Genomic DNA, 25,172 nt, shown 5'->3' with positions numbered 1-25,172 from the left:
AAAAATATGCACCAGTGAAACAGAAAGTAAAATTCGTGTGGGTATTAATATGTCTGACAAATTTACAATTCATGATGGGTTAAAACAAGGAGATGCATTATCTCCATTGCTCTTTAATTTTGCCTTAGAATATGCTGTAAGGAAGGTAAAAGAAACTAAGGAAGGACTAAAATTAAATGGTGTGACTCAGTTGTTAGCATATGCAGATGATGTAGACTTACTGGGGGATGATGTGAATACAATTAAGAATAATGCTAAAATATTTTTCAAAACTGCTAAAGAGATAGGTTTGGAAGTTAACAAAGAGAAAACTAAATATATGCTTACAGGCCGAAACCAAGTGTTAGGTAATAATCAAAATCTAATTATTGATAACAACTCGTTTGAAACAGTTTCCAAATTCAAATACTTAGGAGTAATATTAACAAATGAAAATTATATTAAAGAGGAAATAAAAAGTAGGCTTAATTCAGGAAATGCATGTTACTTCTCTCTTCATAAACTTTTGTCTTCTCGTTTAATATCTAAGAATCTAAAAGTTAAAATATACAAAACCGTAATTTTGCCTGTAGTATTATATGGGTGTGAAACTTGGTCCCTTACATTGAAAGAGGAACATAAATTGAGAGTATTTGAAAATAGGATCCTTAGGAAAATATTTGGACCTAAAAGGGATGAGGAGACAGGTGAGTGGAGAAGGTTACATAATTTAGAACTACATAATTTGTATTCATGTCCAGACATTATTAGAATAATTAAATCAAGAAGACTTAGGTGGGCAGGCCATGTGGCACGAATGGGAGAGGAAAGAGGAGTTTTCAGGATTCTTGTTGGGAAACCTGATGGTAAGAGACCAGTAGGAAGGCCAAGACGAAGATGGAGGGACAACGTCGAGATGGACCTAAGGGAAATCGGTAGGGATGGAAAAGAGTATATAGATCTTGCTCAAGATAGGGACAGATGGAAGGCCTGTGTTGCTGCAGCCATGAACCTTCGGGTTTAAGAAGGCTAGAGAGTTAGTTAGTTAGTTAGCTATCTCAAGTGGATTTAGAAGAGCCATACAGAAAATAACATTTAGTTTATTTTAGGGATGGGCCGATATGAAATTTTGGCCGATACCGATAAAGTACCGATATAAAATTTACCGATACCGATAACCGATATTCTACCGATATATATATATATATATATATATATATATATATATATATATATATATATCGATCCGATTTTTCCATGAAAAACCTGAAATGTTCATTGATCTCCTTAATAAGCATGTGTTTCGAGGTGACTGCAGTGCAAAGGAAGTTGAATATTTAGACAATTACTTTTTTTAAAAGTAGGGCATCTAGATTATCCATAAAAATTACAACAAAATAGCAGAATTTTGCACTCAATTATAAGATATTTATCGATTTATCGGATAGGTAAAATAATCGGTAATTTTACCGATAAACCGATACACCGATATGCCTATATCGGCGGATACCGATAGAGTACCGATTAATCGGTCCCATCCCTAACAGGTATGTAGTGTAGGATCGGATAGTATAACCTTTCTCATTTGAAAAGGGTTGCAAGATCACTATAAGCGTAACGTAGGGCACTCTGTCTCATAAATGTGGAACTCAATTATTCACAGTAAACAATACAGGGTGTCCCTAAAGTCCCTTAAATTACAATCAAACATAACTCTGAAACCACATGACATAGAGCAGTGCGGTGTTTTGCAAAATGTTCTACAGCTCAAAAAGTTTGTTTACTTATTATTTTTTTTGTACGCCAGTGTACTTCAACGTCTGTCCCTCTAGTTGCCTTCAGGATGTCAAGGCGATATTAAACTTCTACCCACACACGCTGCAGTGTTTGCACAGCTGCAATGATCCTTCTGCGAAGTGTTACAAGATCTGGAACAGGGGCTGGGTACACATAATCATTTAAGTACTACAAGGGAAAGAATCCAAGGGGGTGATATCAGGAGATTGAGGGGACCAGGCCACTAGTCCGTCACGACCTATCTATTTAACAGAGTATGTCTATCCAGAATATCCCGAACGTCATGAGAACAATGTGGGGGTACTCCGTCTTGTTGGAAAATATTGGATGGCTGCAACTCCTCCACCTGGGGGAGTAGGTACTGTTCAAGCATATCGCAGTAAAAATTCCCTGTAATCAGTCCTCCGGCAAGAAAAAATGGGCCTAGAACGCAAATGGCAACAACGAAAAAACATTTTGAGCTGTAGAATACTTTGCAAAAAACCGCCCTGCTCTATGTCGTATGGTTTCAGAATTGTATGATTATACGGGACATTAGAGACACCCTGTATATATTACATATATTACTACTAAAGTCTGGTAAATACTGTAAAGTCGATACATCGTCACTATTCCACCTTAGTCCTGCAACGAATTAAGGTAATAAAATACCAAATGAAAACCAACTATAAAATAACCTCCGTGTTAAATGTTCAATTGGATGAACAATATATTTTCTCAAACATTAAACTTATGACGAAATTTGACGAAACAATAATGTTTTAACGTTTTGGTCTTCATCACATTTTGGGCGTTAATATTCATTAGGGAAGTCAGCATTCAAAATTATTCACAGCTCTGTATCGAACAAGGAAACACAAGCAACACGTAGCAGGGTGAAAATTCCTTTCACGCTGCATATGGTATGAAGTCTTTTCGATAGTGTCACGCGCAGTGAAATGTCGTGAAACGATTTCCTTGTGCAATGATTCTATTCAGTAAGAAACGTTCTAATTGGCGTTAATTGTGAAATTTCAAGTTGGCTGTTCATATTAGTTGCGTGTTACACAATTTGATTCTCCATAATTGCGTTTGAAGAGTTTTTAGGAAATGCGTGCTGTGCGTGTCGAGTTGGTTGTATGTTTCTCGAACTAGTAATTTTATAGCGTCCAAAAGGAAGAATTTTATTTAGCACTTATGCGGCGCAAGGAGATGCTGAATATAAAGGAAACATTCACGCATGCTTTAGTCCAGGTGCCTGCAGTCTCGTATCACTCCTTGCTTTCGTTTTGAAGCCAGTGGGCGGAGCTTAAGTGTGTCTGCGTAAGATGGCCGCATCTAATTCAACCAATGACTTCAACAGACAGAAGAACATCGCATCGGCTGTTGCAAGCGCACGCGGCTGGAAGGAGCATAGAAGTAGGCTCGAACTACAACGAAAACTCGAGGTTCACTTTACACTTAAATACTACAAAACAAACTATAACTAGCGTTATTTGCTTATGGAATATTATTCCTTCAGGTTTCCTGTCGCTTCTGTTAGTACAGCCATGTGTTGAGCAGGCAGAATTGCGTCCTAAATCTTATTCAAAAGTACACAAAATTACATGCTTTCTTCGAATGTTTTGGTCTGACTTCTCCGGTTCTGTCACGTGACCCAGCTTCAGGAACAGCTCACAGAGCTTACTCCTCTTCCTTTCCTACCTCCATGCTTTACTCGCTATATCAACTTTTATTAATTAGGCTTCTCTGAAAATATACCAATGAAACTGAAGACTACTACTGACTTGCTTTATTGTTGCTTGGTTTCCCCATAATAACCACGTGTTTTGTAATTTGAAACAAACAAAGCTTGTTCAAGGTAGTCCAATGACACATATTGCATCTTACAATATAAGAAAGAATCCTTAACAATAGCGATGTCGAAAGATAGATAACAGAGCTGATCCTTGTAAAGATTGCCTAAGAACAAGAAAGTAAATGCGGCTTCAGATAAAGATCAATAGCTCGATTGTTGTAGACAATAATAGCGGTCTTACTTCAATACGTAAAATTCTACGCTAAATATGACTATGTGGCTTTAATAATTCATAACATAATATGACACTACAAAGTTGATAATGCTTTCGGTTGAAAATGTTTTTAAAAAAGGGACCGCGGAAGTAAATTAAGGGGTACGCAAGCACCCCTTCGCACCCCTTGGCGCCGCACCTGCTTTCGCGTGTAGAAATCCTGCTCAGATGCTTTGTATAAAGTTACAGCAGACATTTTGCTCAAAATGAAAGTGTATCACCATGGTAAGACCACTTTGTTATGTAAACGGGTCTTTCAGGATGTTGTGTACACTAACGAACTCTAGAGTTAAATATAAGAAGTAGAGATCAGGCGTGATCTGATTGGTGCTGCACAAGACGAGCTCGAGTGTTCAAGAGCTACCAGGAAGGCTGAGGCACTCGAGTTCTGGGTAGCACGCCGATCTGATACACTACACGTACACTAGCGTTATTCATGTAAGGTAGAGTTCGTTAAGTCTAAATGGTATTTGGTATGTGTCTTTAATTTAACTTAAATGAATTAATGGAACGATAGAATGGTTCCAAAAGATTTTGTTAACCTTATTCTATTTTTCAATTTGGTTTCAATACGTGCAATAAAACTCATGTTAATATATAATTTCATCTGGTTTCTTTGAAACATGCTGGTTTTAATTGTAACATCTGTATTTTGCAATGAACATTCTCGAGACGCATAGGACTATCTATAGCAGTGGTTTCCAACTTCAAAAGGTCCGAGGGCCAAAATTATATCCAGCAGTTGATAGGCGGGCCGCATTTTTTTTTTTTGGGGGGGGGGTTAAAAATTACAAAAATTGTAAGTACTGAACTGAAAATGTAGTACTTTCGCATGACCTAAATTTCTAAAATGAGACAATAAAACAATGGAATTACAAATCAAAATTGTATAATTACAATTTATTTCACAAAAACCCAATACTTATTGACGAATTGAAAGAAATTAAAGACACACCATACAAATAAGAATCCTTCATAATAAGTGTTCAATGTGAAAATTGAGCCCGATCTGCTTTTTTTATTAAAGTTGTATTTGAATTTCTGTATTTGAAAGTCTCAGAAGGTGAAGCAGTGAATAATCTGCCAGTCGGCTTCTGTAGCGGTTCTTGATGAACTTCATTGAAGAAAAAACACTTTCACACGTGTATGTGCTGCCGAACATCGATGTCATTCTTTGTCCAAAACTACGAAGCTTTGGAAAGCGTTCTTTTCAAAGGTATTTGAAAAACTCTGGCCCCTTTTCTTGCCTAGTTTGAAGGAACTTGCAAATCACGCAATTCAAGTTGGAGAGAAGCTATTTTAATTTTCAATCTTACGTTTTTTGGAGATATTGCTCATTTCGATATTTGCACAAACTTTAACAATCAGTCCCAGTACAATCCGAGTTGGAACACTGGAAATCTCTTCGTGCGTAGTAAAACAGATCTTTGCAGTTTGTTTCTGACCACAAAGAGTGAAGCCTTCGCGGAAGCGGCCGAGTTCATTCCGCATAGCGAAGAGGTAGAATGCGTGGTGTGAAGAGAAAGTTACGTCACTTTAGATTCTTCTGATTATCATTATTGACTGCAAAATCAATTCTACCTGTGATATTGTATTTCTTCACAGAGCATCCGTTCCTTCAGTAAAAAAAGAACGTATTTTAATAATTAATGTATTTTGTAAACTGGCTTCGCGGGCCGCAGAAAAAGGCAACGGGGGCCGCATGCGGCCCGCGGGCCGCCAGTTGGAAACCCCTGATCTATAGCATGGTCCACTGCGCGGTCACAGTGGACCTCGTTTCCTCACGGGAGTTTGGTTTTCTCGAAGGAACCGAGGGTGGTGATAAGAGAGAGCATGGTTGATCGTGTGTTTTCAGAGGCATGTTCATTTGACCTTACATACCAGCTGTCGGTTTGCTCGGCTCGGTACATTGAAAAATGCCAGTATTCAATCTGTTCATCGCAAAAGAAAAGGAAATGTAATTGGTTATGGAACAGAGGGGGGAGATATGAAAATTAGAATTTAGTATTAACGTATGTTTCTAATTACAGATACACTATTTGCAATATAAAGAAAATGGATGGTGTGAATTCTTTATTAACCTTAGATCAGGTGGGAGACTCGGATCTCACGCAATATCGTGAGCCTTTTTCTTCAACTCGTAACAGAGACCAGCGATCTGAAGGTAATGAGAATAATCCTATTAATGTACTCGACCAAAGAAATGTAGAAGTACAACCTAGTTATAGGGTTCCTATCAGGACTTCCTGGGTAAATAGACGCCCTCGTCACAATTTAATACAGTTCTCTGATTCAGACGGAGAAGCTAGGCTTACTATTAATGAAAGTAACAATAGTGTTATTTTTCCTGATGGTGTGTTAAGCAAGTTAACTAGTCATATTGCACAGAATACGTTAGTTCAAGCTATTGCTGCTGTTCCGCCCGTGGTATCCGAATCTTCGGATAATATATTTCAATTTTTGCTAGCAATTGAGAAGATTGTAGAAAAGGGTTTGTTTCCTTTGAGAGAAATCATGTTGTCAGTGTTAAATAAAGTGGGACAAAGATTGTATAGTTTATGGTTGACTTGTATATCGAAGAATAGCATGTGGCGAGAAGTTGTAAGGAAAGTACTAGATACTCATGTGACGTCTTTGGGACGTGAGAAGCTCTTTACGAACTATGTATTACGCAGGCAGGATAATTGGGAAGACCCAGTAGAATTTTTAGAAACTAGAGTAAGGAGAGCCCGAGTTTTGCAAGTTGCGTGGACAGATGCGGAATTTTGTGCCTTGTTGGTCGAAAGACTGTTGCCTAGATATTCCGAGAAATTTCTTATAATGAGTGAAGTTCCTGACTCTCTTGAAACATTCAAATCGAGTCTAAAAAAAATGCAAAAACATCATGTCATTGCAAGTGAATTTTATGCGGAAAAAAGACAGGAAAAACTTGTTTCCTTCTCCTTGCCTAAAGACAAAGTTCCTATGCAATGCCGATTTTGTACAAACTTTAATCATAAAGAATCAAATTATCCCCTTAAAAGACAGGCTTATAATGAAGAGAGATCTTTCGAAAACTATAAATAAACAGGAGATGCAAGCTGTTTTCATTGACTGTTCTGTGGAAAAGGTACCAGTGTTGGCTTGTATTGATACAGGTTGCTCTGAGAACATTATTAAAGACAGTATTTGGCAATTAATTAAAGATAAAAGAAATTTTCACGAGCATGACGTAGATATCAAAGTTACCGTGGCTAATTCTTCCAGTTTACATCTTAATAAGAGAGTGACAGTTGGAGTTCAAATTAATGAAATGTCGTAGCCAGTTGATATGTACATTGCTAAAAACTTACCTGCAGAATTAGTTCTTGGCCTAAAATTTCAAATTCGAACTGGAATAAATATAAAGTTAAGTGATGGTGTAGTGCAGTTAAAAAGCAGCAATAAGATTGTGCCAATTAAGTGGAATGGTGATAGTTTACTTAAAGGATGTACAATATGTCAGGAAAGTGTTTCTACTCCTCAATATTCAAATGGGCAGACGATTAGTCAAGCCAGTGGATACGACGACCGCCGGGAACAAGTTGGAGTCCGGAAAAGAAGCAGACCAGGAACCCGAGAACACTTTGGCAGGCCTAGGAGACATCAAGGGACACATCTGGGAATGCAGACTGCAAATATAGGTTATTATGAGCAAGAACTAGGTAAGCTGAAAAAGGAATTTTCTGACGTACTTACTGATAATGATATAGGATGTATAAGGGATTATGAATATCATATAAAGTTAAAAGATACAACTTCCGTTAGAATACATCCATATCCAGTAACTCGTGAGAAAAGGTTAGAAATTGAATAAATTGTTCAAGATTTATTAGAAAATGGAATTATAGAAGAGTGCCAAAGTAACTATTGTTCACCTTGTTTCATAGTGAAAGGTAAAAACAATAAAAGTAGGCTTGTTTGTAACTACTCTGAAGTCAATAAACATATACTATTTGATGCATTTCCTAACACGGTGTTAGAGGAAAGTTTGATGTCAATTAGCCAAGGAAATGTTTATAGTGTGCTAGACATAAAAAAGGCCTTTCATCACATTAAATTAACCGAGGATTCGAAAGCACTGACTGCCTTCGGGACCTCCTCGGGATTTTACCAGTACACTAGGATCCCATTTGGTCTTAAAATTGGCCCTAGTAGCTTAGCCCGAATTATGTATAAAATTTTGGGTGACTTGAAAGGTAAAATTTTGGAATTCTATGCAGATGATGTAATTGTGTTTAGCCCAGATAAAGAGACACATTTGAGACACCTTCGAATTGTATTCGACAGATTTAAGCAATGTGGGGTCACCATCTCCCCTACTAAAAGTCAGTTCATGAAATTAGAAATTCAATATTTGGGATTCATTGTTAAATCAGGAAAATTATGCATGGACCCAGATAGAATAACTGCTATACATAAACTTCCACCTCCTAAAAATATGAGAGGTTTAAATAGACTTTGTGGGTTTCTCTCTTACTTCAGCCGATTTATTCCAAATTTTCATGAAATAATGGCACCTTTGTATGATTTAAAGGTTAAAGGAGTTAAATTTCAGTGGGGACAGTCTCAACAGTCTGCCTTCGACAAACTAAAGCAATGTTTTGAAGATTTTTTAGTTCTGAAACTACCCGACCTAACTAAACCCTTCACAGTACAAGTGGATGGAAGCTTAAAGGGATTCGGATGCACGTTGTTGCAGGAAAATGAACAGGGTCAACTAAAACCTGTTTATTTTCATTCCAAACGGTTGAAAGAGAAACATAAATCAAAAACTATATATGAAATAGAATTAATGGGTTTAATGTTAGCTATCGAGAAATTTGGTTCCTATTTAAAATTAAGACCATTTACGGTTCAGATGGATTCTCTCAGTGTTACATGGATGATAAGAAGAGCTAAGAAATATCCATTGTATGCTAGATATTTAGAAAGGCTTTCCGAATATCAGTTTGAAATCTCTCACATTTCCACCACAGCTAATGTTATTGCTTATTTTCTATCACGCATTTACAACAGTCAAGAATTTGATACTGAAAATTTGGAACTTGAAGAATTGCAACATGTTAATTTGGGAATGTATTTTCATCCATTATTCTCTTTATCATTTGATTTGGAACAGAAAAAAGATAAAGTATTGTCCCGAATCATATATAAAATAAATAATAAAGAATTGGTTCCAGATTATAAGTTAGTTAATAATATTTTGTACAAGAAAACTCGTGCAATAAATCAAACGTTTAAAATATGTGTGCCAGAACATTTACAAAATTCGATAATCGATTATTTTCACTCGAATGTAATTGGTGGATCCCATTGTTATTGGGTAAAAACACTCAAGAAAATACAGTCTAGATTTACGTGGGAAGGTATGAAAAATCACATTCAACGATTTGTAAGTAGTTGTGATGTTTGCCAAAAGGCAAAGAAAAGAAATGTACCTGCGTCTAATGCTTTGATGTCAGAAATCATAAAATTACCCTTGCAACGTATATTTATGGACGTAATAGGTCCGTTACCAATGTCTGGTGGAAATAAGTTTATATTAATAATGGTAGACGCCGCTACTAGGTTTTGTGTATGTCACGCAATGGCTAAGATTAGTTCTAAAATGTGTGTCAAATTACTACATAAAACATTTATGTTACTAGGAGTACCTTATGAATGTGTAACTGATAATGCAACTTATTTTAAAAGTTAATATTTCACCTCGTATTTATACTCCATGGGAATTCGTCATATTACAATTTCGCCATACCATGCGGCGGCAAACTTGAGTGAAAGATATATATCTACTATTAAAAGTTCCATGCGAACTTATATACACAACAGACAAGACAAATGGTCAAGTGTTTTACAAGAAATTGTCTTTAGTATCAATTCAGTCTATCATGAAACCTTAAAGATGTCTCCGGAAGATTTATTTTTGGGTAGGAAGTTGTACTCTCCTCTAGAAGTTAAGTGGCAATTTATCTTGTCGGATGAACATCTTGAAAACAAGATTTAATAAATAATTGGGAACTTGCCATTGAAAATATGGTTAAAATGTGGCATAAGCGAGACAAAATGTATAAAAAAAATTTGCAGACATAAGATTTTCAGTAGGTGACTTAGTTTTAGTAGAGACGTATAACATCTCTAGTCTAGCACAAAATATAACGAAATCATTGAGTATGAAATATGCTGGACCTTATCAGATAATAAAATTTCTAGGGGGTAATAGTGTTTTATTAGAAAATGTAAATGACTCCAGGAAAATTCGTCGAGCTCATGTTAGTCAATTGAAAAGGTATCTGGCTCGACTTCACGATTAGAACTTCCCAGATTTTTTTTTCTTTATCGACGTGCTACCCAAAACACGTGTCAGAACTCCTGGTGTTGCGTCTTATCTGTGTAACCATCTGTTACTTGTAGAAGTCTGATGTATAGGCATGTCTTTATTTCAAGTTGTACCTGCCTAACTGACTCAAGGTCAGACTTTGGATTCCTTTCCGGAAATGTGTTACTGAACGAAGGTTAAAGATTACGTAATCTACAAATCCAAAAACAATGTTGCAAATCCATTAATGATGTGTCGACACATACATTTGTATATGTGAAAAGTAATCAAAATAATATACATATGTTTGATTTATAAATGTTATACAGGGTGTTCATGCAAGTTACGAAGATACTGTTCTCGATTTTGTATATTTCAGATGGGATCTGTACGCCTAGCTTTATGTCGCGACACACAACATCAGATTTATTGGAATAACGGCGCTGGCTACCCAGAACATACTTAAATTAGAATGGTATCATAACTAAGGTGTAATTTTTGTAAATTACCCCCGAGTGGCGGAGGTTAAGACCACTTTGTTATGTAAACGGGTCTTTCAAGATGTTGTGTACACTAACGAACTCTAGGGTTAAATATAAGAAGTAGAGATGACGTCAGGCGTGATCTGATTGGTGCTGCACAAGACGAGCTCGAGTGTTCAAGAGCTACCAGGAAGGCTGAGGCACTCGAGTTCTGGGTAGCACGCCAATCTGATACACTGCACGTACACTAGCGTTATTCATGTAAGGTAGAGTTCGTTAAGTCTAATTGGTATTTGGTATGTGTTTTTAATTTAACTTAAATGAATTAATGGAACGATAGAATGGTTCCAAAAGATTTTGTTAACCTTATTCTATTTTTCAATTTGGTTTCAATACGTGCAATAAAACTCATGTTAATATATAATTTCATCTGGTTTCTTTGAAACATGCTGGTTTTAATTGTAACATCTGTATTTTGCAATGAACATTCTCGAGACGCATAGGACTATCTATAGCATGGTCCACTGCGCGGTCACATCAGCCTCGTTTCCTCACGGGAGTTTGGTTTTCTCGAAGGAACCGAGGGTGGTGATAATGGTCGTACAGTGGACTGTTTTAATTCGAAGGTTATTGATTTATGGATATTGTGTTTAAAGTCCACTTTGTGCACAGTAAGGCTAATCGGGACTGGACCTACAGTTTAAAGTCCTAACTACTGTGCCATGTGCCTGCACCGGGTATCGAACACGGGACCCCTTGATTACTAGGCAATGACGTAGCCACTACGCCAACAAAGAGACCCAGGATAATTCAAAGTACTCGGTAATTCGAACAGAAGGTTATTTCCCTTGAAGTCATATTTAATGATACGTGTTTCTGTTAATTCGATTTTTTTTCACAATTGGAAATTTTTTCGTGTCCGCTTGGAGTTCGAATTAAAAAGAATTCACTGTATTTAGAACTACACATTTGCATTAGAATAATTAAATCAAGAAGACTTAAGTGGGCAGCCCATGTGGCACAATTTGGAGAAGAAAGAAGAGTTTACAGGATTCTTGTTGGGAAACCTGATGGTAGCCAAGATTAATCATCTAGGGGTACTGAGGGGGTGCAGAACGAAATTAAGGGGGTGCGACGTTGAAAATAAAGAAAACATGAAATAATCATGCATGTGTTAGTCCATAAATCAAATATCAAAGTATTTTAGTAGGCATCTAATGAACATAATGGGGCTTGCTTCAAACCGGGTTCAAGTCAAGTTTATACCAGGCATAGATGTCGGTTATTTAATAAAACTGAAAAAAATAACTGAAACATAAGTAGCAGAATACACAAAAATGAGGGATTCAGTGTTTTAGATTTTTAAGGCCCAGAATTCGGCAAACGGGTAAGAACGTTTACATTTCATATTCGTTGGTCTTTGATCACAAGCCAAGTATATGTAATTTGATGTTGCAAATGAAAGAAATCAAGACACCAGTTCTATATAAGACAAGAAATTTAATGCATTATGGCGAATACTTACTACGTCTCGCCACACATAATATACATTACCCACATTACAAAAACAGATGCGCAGCGCAGCGCGCTGACAGTTCCAGTCAGCACGGGGTGACGACAATCGAAGATCGCAAACCGCTCTTGCGACGGCTCGTACACATAAATAGAAAACACTAGTTCATTGTGTAGTACCGCATATTAACTACGGTGCACTTATCAAATAAACTGTTTAAGTACGAGGAATGAAGACTGTTTTCATGTAATCTTTTCGAGGACTCCAGATGGACTGTTTTTCTCTTGCGAGAAAGAAAACTTTTCCCGACTAGTGATTTGAAATGCCACAGGATAACTGTGTTTGAGCACCGTCTTTACCCTCCGAGTTTCTGCATCTTGTCGCTCCAGGGAGAATTGTCCTCCCTTCCTATTGGTCAGTGGGCTTTAACTTCACCCACACGTGGTTTCATGTTTACACCAGGGAGAGATGGTAGCGTTGCACAAAAACACAACAACCCCTTGTTCGTGGGCTGATTTGGAGAATGGAAAAGTATCTGGTTCGAATTAATTTAGACCCGCTGTAAGTTGCTCCGAGCATATAACTTTTGACATTCAGTTTGGTTTATCACTTTCGTGGGTTGCTTAACGTGCTTACATATTTCGTATGGATCTTGGAGCGCTGTTAAAGTTCAACATCTTGGTATTCCTCATGCTGTCCGTAGATGTCAGAATCGTAGCCGAGCAATCTGAAGGTCGGAATTGACGATTTTGGCTCGCGTTTTTTACAAATCTGTATGTAGGATTCTCAGCGCCTCGGCGAGGTTCGACTTCAAAAAAGCAAAGGACTCCTTGTTCTCTAAGTTCATGATAAAGATGAGAGTTTTGTTCTAGCAGGAGTTATTTGGATATTTATAAATTAAACTTCTGGAACTCGGTGGTTAATGGTCCTACCCTGCTCGCCATCTGCATTTTCAATCTTCCACAATCTGCAGAGTACAAATTTTTATGGTGACGGGCCCAAATGAATACTGGAGGGAGATCGGAGTTTATTGCGGGATCACACTGGTTTCCTTATCTTGACATAGGCGCGGTGATTAAATGGATGGCTGGGTCCGTGGGAAGAATGCTGGTTCGTTAGAGACGCTGTCATTTCTCAGAGAGCAAAAAATAATATTGGGGAAGTTTGAAGCATGACCGAAATGGTAATGGTAAATCGGTCATACATCCCCCTGCTCTCGAATAAAATTTGCTGAATGGTAGTGAAGCAAATTTTTCAGTCTACCGAGGCGGCACATCATTTCGATTCTTCTGCTTCTTGCCTCACGTCATTAGCTTAGGTCAGAATGTAACTCTAGCACCCGTAGACTTAAGTGTTCGGGTCACATCTGCTTTGCTTTGGCAAGTCTGCCTGTCTCTCTCTTTCTCGCTTTCCTGTTGTTGTTCTCTGCTTCTCCATCTGCCTGGATTGGCTCTGGGCAAGTAAGTTGTGCCCCCACTGTTTCATGGGTATGTACCTGGTATCATCTTCCGTCTTCAGAGACGTCTGGCAGGTCTGCGGAGTTCATCCTCTTCCAAACTCCTAACTCTCCGACATCGGATGACTTAGACATGAGGTTGGTGTTAAAGGCTTGGCCGCCCGCATAGTAGAGTCATGTTGGAGTAGCCCACCCTGGCATCTTCTGTCATCCGATCTGCACGACTGAAGTTTTCGGACCGGAACAATGGGTCTGAGATTCTATTGGTGCATCGTCTCCCTCTTATTGGTAGTGGTAGTCTGTGCTGGGATAAGTGGCTCACATTATTGTCTGCGAAAGATCATAGGCATTATAATAATGCATAGTTGTAAGTCTTAATTTATCTTCATGCACTATCTTCCCATGTCACATCTTCAAGTCTCTTGACCACTTTAAGTTCTTTGTCTTCATGCGCTTGACCACTATGTCTCTGAGATTTTACATTTAATGTATTTTGGTTATTTGTACATCGTTAATATTAATAATCAAAGTTACAAGAAAGGTTTCATTAAGTTTAACATACTGAACATAAGTATAATAATTAATACATAATTTGTTAACGATTTGGACATTCATGTTACATAGTGATGTTATATCATCTTTTATAGAATGATTACTTCTTAGAGTCGAAGTTAAAAATTGAAAATCAAATTAATTACAGCTTAATATATTAAGATATGAAAACTTTATTTTATTTTATGCATGCACCACTTTCTTCATCTCCTTTCCATAGTCGTTTAGCTTTCTTTAAATTCAATTACTGGGCTCAAGCAATTATCAACACCTGTTAAAAGTTATTTCAACAAACCTACTTAAACAAGGTAAACATTAGTTAAGGCACGGGCACACAACTCCTTACATGTGCATATTACCTACAACGTCACCCACTTTGGACTAATACTCTGTACTACGGTATGTACAGTGGGATCCATGAGTATTATCGTGCAAATTGTCCATCACCATGTTCGTGCACTTTATTTGACCCAATAAGAGCTGTAAGAATTAATAGAAAACTCAAAACAAGCTGTTGACAACTTCTGCACCAGCATACATAAAAATCCATTGCTTAAAAACACATAGGATATAAGAGAAAAATTAATGAAAATAGTCATGGACAATTTGCACGGTAATACTCATGAATCCCACTGTACAATGCGTGCATCATCAGCACATTCTTTATGCTATGTAAAGCATAGGCCTCTTTGGGCAAATCAAATAAGTTTATCAAATTCATTACAGTAAAACCTTATTACTATGATTAAAATTCTTGTTAAGTGATGTTGGCAAGTATATGTGGTAGGTGTGGGTATTCTTCATTTTACACCTTACACTAAGCTAAAATATGCATCTTGAGCCCCCAAAGATGTGCAAATCTAAACATTTTTTATTAACACTTCTCCCTAATTATCCTCATAAAAAGCAAATAGTGAAAACTAATATTGAAATTTGACATGGATTTCCTCATTATAATTAACCCTAACTGGTGCATGAATACTAGCTTTACTTAACAGGATATTAATTCTAGCTTCTTTAGCCTTGTAAGTGTCTGATTGTTACAAAGAAAATATACTAATTCATTCTAATATATAGACCCTAACTGTTATCTTCATCTTCCATCCTCGGCCATTCCATGCCTAGCCTACGAAATAATAATCAAGTTAAATTAAAATACACCATAGATAATGCACAAATGAAAATAAATCAAATAATAATCACATTATACCCTTATTAAAATATTACCATTAAATTTACTTAACAAAGAAATGTGAAAAATTTAAGCAAAAATGTGTTCTTTCGACGATTTTAAAATAAAAGAAATTATATGAAATCATAAATGTGCCAATTGCACTTAACTAAAAAATAACAAACACACAAAGCAGCAAGTCACATAAGACAATACATACTGCAACCATTTTAATGGAAAACAAGTCACGCATCGTCTTCGCTGGACAATATTCGGATGGGTGATCGACGCTATATCAGAGGTAATATACAACACTAAATTGAGTAAGCTACTTAGGACAAGGGCAGAAGTAATACAATACATGTAATAGAATAGAAATGATCAGGTCTAACTACTTAGCCTAATTCTAGTATAAGATAATTCCTACAATGTAATACAATTCCCTATTAGCACGACAGTTGTGCGAAAGGGGAAAACATAACAAAACAAAGCAAACCAAGACAGGGAAAGAATGCCACAAATAATAAAAGTCGAAGGCAGGGCAAAAAATGTTACCGAAACTTCAACAAAAATGCAAATCCGCCAGGATTACTCCTGTCCTGTCCTGTCCTCTTTCATTTCATAGAATGTAAATTCCGGGAATTATATTAATAACATACAACTCTTCAGTTCTTCTGTCAGAGAAGCACATAATTTTTAGTACAAATAACAATGTGAAATTATCTTAAGTAATATGTGAGTCTTAATTGTACAGTATATCAATCCACAATTCATAATTCACTAGAAATGTTCGATAGAAGTCAAAATTATCCTGAAATCTCGTGATATTCCTATTAAACTGACATACAATCACGCCGAACACACTTTCAAGGATGCAAATTTCATTTGAGTAGGGTATGCAACTCCAGTATTTAATGAACCTCTTCCCCTCATCGTTAAAAAGAGAAAGATTTTAAATTATTAGGGTGTTCCTCTGCTCCCTCGCTCCCACCACTTGATTTAATCATAACTTGCTGTCTGTCAAATACATAATACATTTCATTACTAATTACTTCTTATAATAAATACGGGGTGTCCCAGTTAGAAGTAACTCGGCTAAAAGACATTTATCTAAGGGCAAATGATGGCTATATTGCACCAGTGAAATAGAATAGTCCATTGTAACGTGAACAGTGAACTCAAGCTCATCAGTACACACATTTAATTTCTTTTCATGATCCTCGGCATGTAACTGTTGATCGGGCTACTTTTTACTGGGACACTCTGTATGTGGCCAGTATCACATATAATACAGGTAAATACAGGAAAAAGGCCAATACTTTGTTACAATATTTTTTATTCTTAAAAATAAGGTGAACACTTTACAATATTGTTAAACATTATTGTAGTTTCTGTCTACTGCTAAGATAATTTGCAATATCTCTCGAGTCACAGAATGGCGTAATTACAACGTATCCTCAATAACTGTGACATTTCTTCAAGATTTGCCCGCACCAATTAAAATATTGGACAGAACATGCGCCGCTGCACCGAGACGGAAGAGTTTTTGAAGTTTGTCCTCATCGTCTGCCTTCAGGCCGTGGCTCTGGTAAGCCTGTAAGAGAGAGGCGGGTTACACATTTGGTAGAGCCTAGTTAGTTGCCTTATTTATATATAGGGTTTGTCAAAAATAAAGAGAATATTTCAAAATATTGTTTCAAAGTCAAACACTACACGACAGAAACTATCCACACATCACTAGATAGATTAAGGTTCAAAGTTTTCTTGTAGGACAATTGGTTTCGTTCGTGCACTAACAATGACGTTTGTGTGCTACAATTTGCGAAGTGTGAATCCATTATGCAAGTGCTACGCAAAATTCGAACCTTCTGTCACGGTTACCAGGGTGCAATGCCTGCATTACCTGCAACTTGTACGGCTGCATATGCACAACGCAGGCAAGCCTACTGTTTCAGATCTTGAAGAGTAGAAGGAAGACTGTTTCTTGAGGAATACCGAGATTTTCTAGGGTTCTCGGATACGTTCGAATCTTTCATCCAACGTGCAATGGAAGACTAGAGTGCGCGTCAAATCTCCTGCATATGGCGGTAGCCAATAGCAGCGCACTGCAGCGGTGCCATGTCGAAATCTCACACGGAAAAGAGACAGCGTGGTTGAGCGAAACTCCTTGTCAAGGAGAGTACGGCAAACGCCGCACGTCTGTGATTCGCTGGTGCTGTTCAGCCGTTCAAGGCCATATGAAGGAGATTTAATGCGCACTCTAGTGCTTTTTGCTTTGCATATGGAACCATCTTCGACGAATTTCGTATGCCACTTAATTTGCTTATCACGAGATGGCTGTTTGCTGAAACTACAGCGGAATTCACATTGCACTTGCACAATGGATTAGCACTTCGCAAATTGTAGCACATAAAACGTCATTGTTAGTGCACGAACGAAACCAATTGTCATACAACAAATCTTGGAACCTTAATCTATCCAGTGATGTGCTGATTATGTTTCTGTTGTGTATTGTTTGTGTGAAATAAAATTTGAAATCTGCTCAATTTTTGACTAACACTGTATTTCTTTAACAACATTTCTAAACTTCCACCTAATATTCTGAAACTGATTTACGACTGACCTGTTGTGACCCTGTTATTAAGCAGATGAGGAGCTGATGTGTGACGTCACATCGGCTACTCTCCGTCCCTGTAAAGAAAAAGTTACATTTTCATTTTCGGCGTTGGAACCACGGGAAACACAGAAACATCACACTGCACTTTTTATAGATTTCTAATTCTTTGCCTTTGTTATAATTAGGGACGGGAAGTTTTAGTTTTAACGATAACACCGAAAAGTTGAGGAAAGCAAAATAAAGTGTTTAAAATGTATTTGGGTAAGTTAAGAAGGAAAGTTTTCGATGTTTCGGAATCGCGAAATAACGCGAATTTTGCCATTTTTTTCAGATTAATACGGAATGTTGCACTTTAAATCGAAAAACTCGGCGAAATATGCAATATAAACTGGGGATAATAATTATTCTGTTAATAAAGAACTACCTGAAGTACTATTTGATCTATCGTTTCTAGTCTTGCTGGTGAAAGTTCGATTCAAAATACATTGTCCCGCTTCATTAATTGGAGTTTAGGGCAGGCCTGAAATAGAATTCGCTGGGGTTGTCCCACCCAGATGGGAAGTTTCATAGTTGCGTTGCAGGGGAGGGCTTTAGGGTTGAGGTCGCAGATTTCTTGGCATTGTTAGGGAAGAAATGTGTTGTATATGACTTTGTTCAATGATTTGGGTGATATCATTCAATAAACATTGCATATTTACTTTGTGATTAGATTAAATATTTTTCCAAATAGAAGAAAGTTGGTCATTTCTCTCAATGGTAAGCCTTAAATATATTTTTTTGTCTTTAAAACTAAAATTTGTCTCAATTGTCCGCAACTAAAAAATATGAAAATATTTAGCATATTTAGCATAGTAAATATGCATGTAAAAAAACACCGATTTTAAATTAATAACATCGAGTTTTGCCCTAAACCGCGAAAAATAACACCGAATTGCAGTAAAAAATAACATGGAAATTTAGTGGAAAATAAAACGAAAACTTCAAGTCCCTAGTTATAACTTCTATTTTCCAATCAGATACAATCCAAAATTTTCGTGAAGATGCTGAATTTCATTACAATGTTGCAAAGCTTACTCTTCGTGAAGTTTGCTTTGTGTGAACATCCTGACAGGTATATGCGTACCATAGCATCTTCGAACTACAAAAGTTAGCATTCGTTTGAATTGTTATGGATATTAAACGCGAGAATGTTGGTTATGCAAAGTCTCGATTTAGGCAAACACTATCAGATGGCAGCCCACTCGATTAAACTAATCAAGTTACTATTTGGTACTAACATTCAGGAATTACTTCAAATAGAATTGGTAAGATTCGTTTCTATTGGTGATTCAAAAGTGTGGAACCACCCATGTAATTTCTACAGATATTACTGTACATGAATGGAAGCATATTAGGTATCTACTACGGCTGAGCCGATAGCACTTTGAACCGATACCGATGCTGATACTCCCACTGATTCCCACCGATACTTGCAAATATAATTAATTGGAAGGTATTCAAAATATTGGTTAATATAGGGTGGCGCAAAAAGAATGTATGTTTTTGGAATAAGTGTAGCGTCGTTGATTTTGAAGATGGAAACGTTTTATTAACACCAAAACCATCGTTCTGAAATGCAGTTTGGATTGGTATGCAGTGATGGTTTAAGTATGGAAGATGATGTCGGAAAGATGACGTCATTGTTGCCGTCCCCACCACGTAATCTCACGTTTCGGCGATGTCTTTTGGCCCCTACGCTCGCCATATTTGTCTGTCTGCGACTTCTTTCTGTGGGGTTACCTTATAACGGTCAAATCTTGAGTAAAAGGTAATTGATCTAATTGCCCGTTATTAAGAATTAATTACAATAGGTAATATTAAAATCCGTCGCAAATAGATGTCTAGCAAATGCTTTAGCCAAAGCGTGCTTGCTCAACCACTGTTTTTCGCCCGAATCCTGACTTTACATGCATTCATATGGAGAATAACAGGAAAAGAGGAACTTCTAAACTACTGGACCAAATTACATGATATTTTAACCAGCGGAAGACCACATCATGAAAGTACAGATCCCAGAATTTCAGCATAATCAGAACCGAACTACGGGAGTAATAAATTATGAAAGATCCAACGCTGGCTACAATGCAAAAGGGCATCCGCGTTGAGAGAGGCCTCGCTGGACGTGCGAGACACAATAGCGGAGGAGTTAGCCTAATCTCTGCACGAGGAACTGCTAGCAGAGGTCAAGAAACGGCATTAGCACAGACCAGGATAGGAGGACAACGGTTAAAGCACCAAAAACAATAAATATACACCTAAACACAGAGGCTAGTGCGTCACCACGTTCAAATCTAGAATAAAAGAGTTGTTTGGGGATAGTCAGAGCACAGTTTTGCCAAGAATCGACACCGGAGTGTGAGCTACGCACGACCTAGCTCCGAATCGCGATCAGACCCGTGGTCTGAACTTGTCTTTTTAACACGAGTGATTATTTAAAGCCATGGAGTAGAGCAAAGTAGACCCAGGTCGTTTCCCCTCGCCGTCAACGCATCCGTGTACATACGCGTGGTTATGTGAGAATAACACCAGACACGTCTACCTGTGTCAATCGTTCGGAACAACGCCCTAAGTTAATAGAAGTTAATAACAATTGATAGCAAAGTTAATACGGAAGTGCATAGCAGTCAATACCAAAGTTAATGCCAGTTAATATCCATGTGTGTCCATGTGAATGGCTCATTACGTATGATCGTCCCAACGCCTAAGCCATGTATCTCTACGTACGAGTGACAGCAAAGGACTGACTTACAACTGCGCTAGTTTTCGTATGGAGTCGACAGTGTACGAGTACCGTCATGGACGCGCCAACGAAGTGAACGTGTGAAGCCAGTATCCGAAGATGCCGTATGGAACTGCCGAGTGATCCACGTTCGCCGACCAGGATAACCGCGAAGTACAACACCGGAGTGTGGACACATTCTAAAACTGTAGGACCACTTTCAGCCTACCCAGGTCAGAGGGAATGCAGCGAAGGTAAGATCCAACCATGTGTGTGAGAGAGAGAGATGACACCAAAACACCGCGAATCTGCGTAAATCATTGCATAACTTAACTCAGTGCTATGGCATAACTAGACATCCTTATTCCGGCGGACAAAATTAACGTTATAGAACAAAGTATATGTTAACAGCCAAACAATAGTTAATTGAAATATATTTGTACCTCCAGAAACGATAAAAGGGTTCTCACAAAGAACAATTAATCGCATTACACTTAAAACCCTAAACAATAAAATGTAAAAGGCAATGTAGTCAAGGAATCATATGAGTATCGTCAAAGTATTAATTAATTTAACATTTGTAATTGTAATATTGTCCCAATATGCCATGGAATGTGTGTATGAATGAATGATAGAGTGAGAGAGGGCATGATGTACTGTTTATTTATCTGTGTTTTAATATATGTGTATATTCTGAATCACCTCCTAGGTTTATTCTTAGTAGCTCCGACTGTAGGCACTTATCCTGACCGTTTTATAATTCAGGTAATGGTTCAATTAGAGTGACAGCTGTGTCACGGTAAGCGATTCTGTGTTGGTTTATTGTTTAATTTTGCATTGAAAAGAGTCGTCTCACAACCTCAAGTCGAGTATCTCGTTCAGTCGACGAGCTGAAAGTTGCCATTCGTGAAGGAATTACAACTTGCCAGACGAAATGTTTGCAAGGGCAATGCGGAACCTTGAGGAGAGGCTCTGGATGTATGCAGCAACATTGACGTCATCTTTCCATACTTAAACCATCACTGCATACCAATCCAAACTGCATTTCAGAACGATGGTTTTGGTGTCAAGAAAACGTTTGTATCTTGAGAATCAACGACGTTACACTTATACCAAAAACATGCGTTCCTTTTGCGCCACCCTGTATTTGTGTGTACGTATTCCACTCCAATTACATGGATCAATTTACCAAACCTTTGCATTAAAATAATCAAGAATTACATCAAATTATTAAATCACATGTTATGTTATTACAACATTCAGTTTATTTCACACAAAACTGGTAAAAAATAAAAATAAATTTACAAATTCTTCAGGATAATTAGACTCAGCGAAAGTGACGAGAGGCAATTTTGCGGAGCCTGTGAAAGACGAAAATGTCGGGAAAATATCGGCCGTAATCGGTAAATGAATTCTAACCGATACTTTCCGATACCGATACCACTGGTATCGGCCGATACCGATACCTTGGCATCGGTATCGGACTGAGTGTAAGGGATGTTGCAACTAACACCAACCGAAGACACTCTGAAATCACTCATAGCGCAGTGGTGAAAGTGATAGAGAAATTGATGCAAACAGAAGTGTGTGTATGATAAAGCAAGACGTGGTTATCCCGAAACAGCAAACAATGAGGAAACACCAATCATGGTTTTGCGAGCGCTTGTGAAAACACCAAAGAAGAACACATGACGTTGAGCACAAGAAAATAGCCACATCCATCTATTGTTCGTGTACTGATACAACGCAAATGACATCCGTGTAAACTGCAAATACTACAAATCATATGAGTGAGTACGATATTGATCACCGTCTTCAGTTTTTCGAGTGGGACCTGCAGAAACTTGAAAGTGGATCAACCTTTGCATCAATGATTCTGTTTGCTGCTCAAGCCAGCTTCTTTGGAATTGAGATATAAACTGCCACAATGCCCTGTATTGCATCGATATGAATTCACATTAGATTAAATTGGATGGAATGCAAGGTGCATCGCAAATCGTGGTGCGGTGCGGAATAAGGCATACACGGGCATTCGGTCAAGTCTTTGTATATGGTACTTTGTTGGTGGACGTTATGTCCTCATAATGCAAGAGTACAGCCTCAAACCTGTCCTAAATGAAAATGCTGATTTTACGGACTTCTTCCAGCAAGATGGCGCGACCCCTCATTACGCGGCACCTGTTTCCGTGCATCTAGAGCAGCAACTACCTATTAACTCCGTTAAACGTCTTCTTTAGGTAATGTAATATAATGGGGTTAATGTAAAAGTTCAAGTTTATGCAACTTCGGTACAACTCCGATGTACAACATTTACAGAAAAGCATGATTCTTGTGTGTCGTCATTACACCCTACATGCTCAACCAGGTTCACATGGATTGAGATCGACTTTAGCAGAAGTATGTAGCTGGAGAATGACATCATATTTAGCACGTTCTGTCAAGTACCTATTCGTACGTAATGTAACATATTACATGCAATAGCCTGAAAACGATTAAAGATATCTTAATATGGATTTCACCATTCGATTTTGCAGAACATTTCACACGAATTTGATATGCCACGAGCCCCTATTCCCTTTTGAAAAATGAAAGTGGAATCCAAGATTGCGGACGGGATACGTAACAAGCATCGGGGATAGAGTACTTGATCTTCTAGATACTACATATGTTTCCATTCATATCCTGTAATATCTGCAGAATTTGTATAGGTGGTTCCACACTTTTGAATCACCCTGTATATCTATGTAGGAATTTATTACAGTTATTTTTACATTAACATGTCTAATGCAAAAACTCATTGATTGATTAAGTTGGTGTCTTAAGTCCACTGTATGCACAGTAAGGCTAATCGGGACTGGACCTACAGTTTAAAATGGGATCCGAACCACTATGTGCCTCTACCGGGTATCAAACCCGGGACCCCTTGATGTCAAGGCTACGATGCTACCTACTACTGCGGCAGCAAAAAATTAGTTTGCTTGATTACGAGGATAAGCGTGACTGGCTGCTAGATTTCCACAACAATCCAATGTAGGAAAACAGTAGTTTGAGAACGAATCTAAAGCACCCGGTTATAGTCAACATCCCTTGCGTACAGATCACACGTACAGTGGGATCCATGTGTATTTGCGTGCAAATTGTCCATCACCATGTTCGTGCACTTTATTTGACCCAATAAGAGCTTCAACAATTAAAAGAAAACTCAAAGCAAGCTGTTGACAACTTCTGCACAAGCATACATAAAAACCCATCCCTTAAAAACACATAGTATGTCTGGTTTGAGTTGGTGTTTTATGTCCACTTTATGCACAGTAAGGCTAATCGGGACTGGACCTACGGTTTAAAGTGGGATCCGAACCACTTTGCCATGTGCCTCCACCGAGTATCGAACCCGAGACCCCTTGATTACAAGACAACGACAACATAGGATGTAAGAGAAAAATTAATGAAAAAAGTCATGGACAATTTGCATGGCAATACTCATGAATCCCACTATAGTAGGAAGTGTGCATATCATGTTTATTCTTCGCATAATTACTAGAATCAGAAAAGTACAGAGAGAAGCACAGTACTTTACTCCAGTCGCAGAAATTGCTGAACAAATACATACTTCTAAAGCAGTCTTCTTCAACGTTTATTTATTTATTTATTGAAATTTCCAGTACAGCAGAAGCCATTTTAAACCGGAAAGAAACAACAGCAAAACAGTACACTAGTGTTAAAGAAAACACACACAAAGCAAGATAAAATAAAATAAACAAAATATAAATATAAACAAGCCAAGACAGTAACAAGGTAAACAGATTATTTTCACAATGCATTACTTATGCACATTTGTTTCTAAGTTGGTGATAAAAGACGAAAATGAACTGAATATATCTACTTGGTTTGAGATGATGTTAAACTGATTCGGTAGCCTATGGAATAATGAACGTTGTATGAGTGAGAGTCTGAGAGTTGCAGTGTGGAAAGTTTCCTTGCTACGTGTTTTATGTCTGGGGACCCTGAGAGAGAGTTCGTGGAGTGGGATGCTACATCAAAGGTTTTCATTTATGATCTTATATAGTAATTTCATATCTGCAACGTGTCATTCGTGATTCTGTATTATTTATGTTTAAGATTACAAGTAGATCTCCCTTAGGTAAGTGTCTCAGGGCTCTATATCACACGATGGAGAGGAAAAAGCTGAGAACATTGTCGATCTTGGAGGCATGAGAAGGGGCAGTTATGTTCCAGATTGGTGAACAGTATTCTAGAAGGGGGGACACAAATGGGTTGAAGTAAATGGAAAGTGCTTTCGGGTTATGTATTTCGGTGAATCTGTAAAGTAATCCTAGCATACGCATTGCCTTTCTTTATGGTTGATATGTGATTTTCGAAACTTAGTTTTGAATCTAAGAGGATACCTAGATCTGGGTGCTGTGCTTCTTTTGTTAGAGTGGACGTCGGTGAGTGTATA

The 25,172-nt window shown here is 37.7% G+C and overlaps 1 protein-coding gene across 1 annotated transcript in view; it reads right to left on the bottom strand.

Annotated features, from left to right (window-relative positions):
• Positions 1–16,663: 16,663 nt before the first annotated feature.
• LOC146002013 (uncharacterized) overlaps positions 16,664–25,172 on the bottom strand; it is a 48,589-nt gene continuing 40,080 nt past the window's right edge. The window contains exons 6-7 of the mRNA XM_083139721.1: positions 17,962–18,029; positions 16,664–16,932 (exon numbers count right to left, since the gene is read on the bottom strand). Coding sequence (XP_082995847.1) covers positions 16,816–16,932; positions 17,962–18,029 — 185 coding nt within the window. The 3' untranslated portion in view covers positions 16,664–16,815. The remainder of the gene's footprint in view (positions 16,933–17,961; positions 18,030–25,172) is intronic.

This window comes from Lepisma saccharinum, chromosome 18, assembly GCF_977018435.1.
Source record: "Lepisma saccharinum chromosome 18, izLepSacc3.1, whole genome shotgun sequence".
Classification (NCBI taxonomy): Eukaryota; Metazoa; Arthropoda; class Insecta; order Zygentoma; family Lepismatidae; genus Lepisma; species Lepisma saccharinum.
This window is presented reverse-complemented; position numbering and strand designations above follow the sequence as displayed.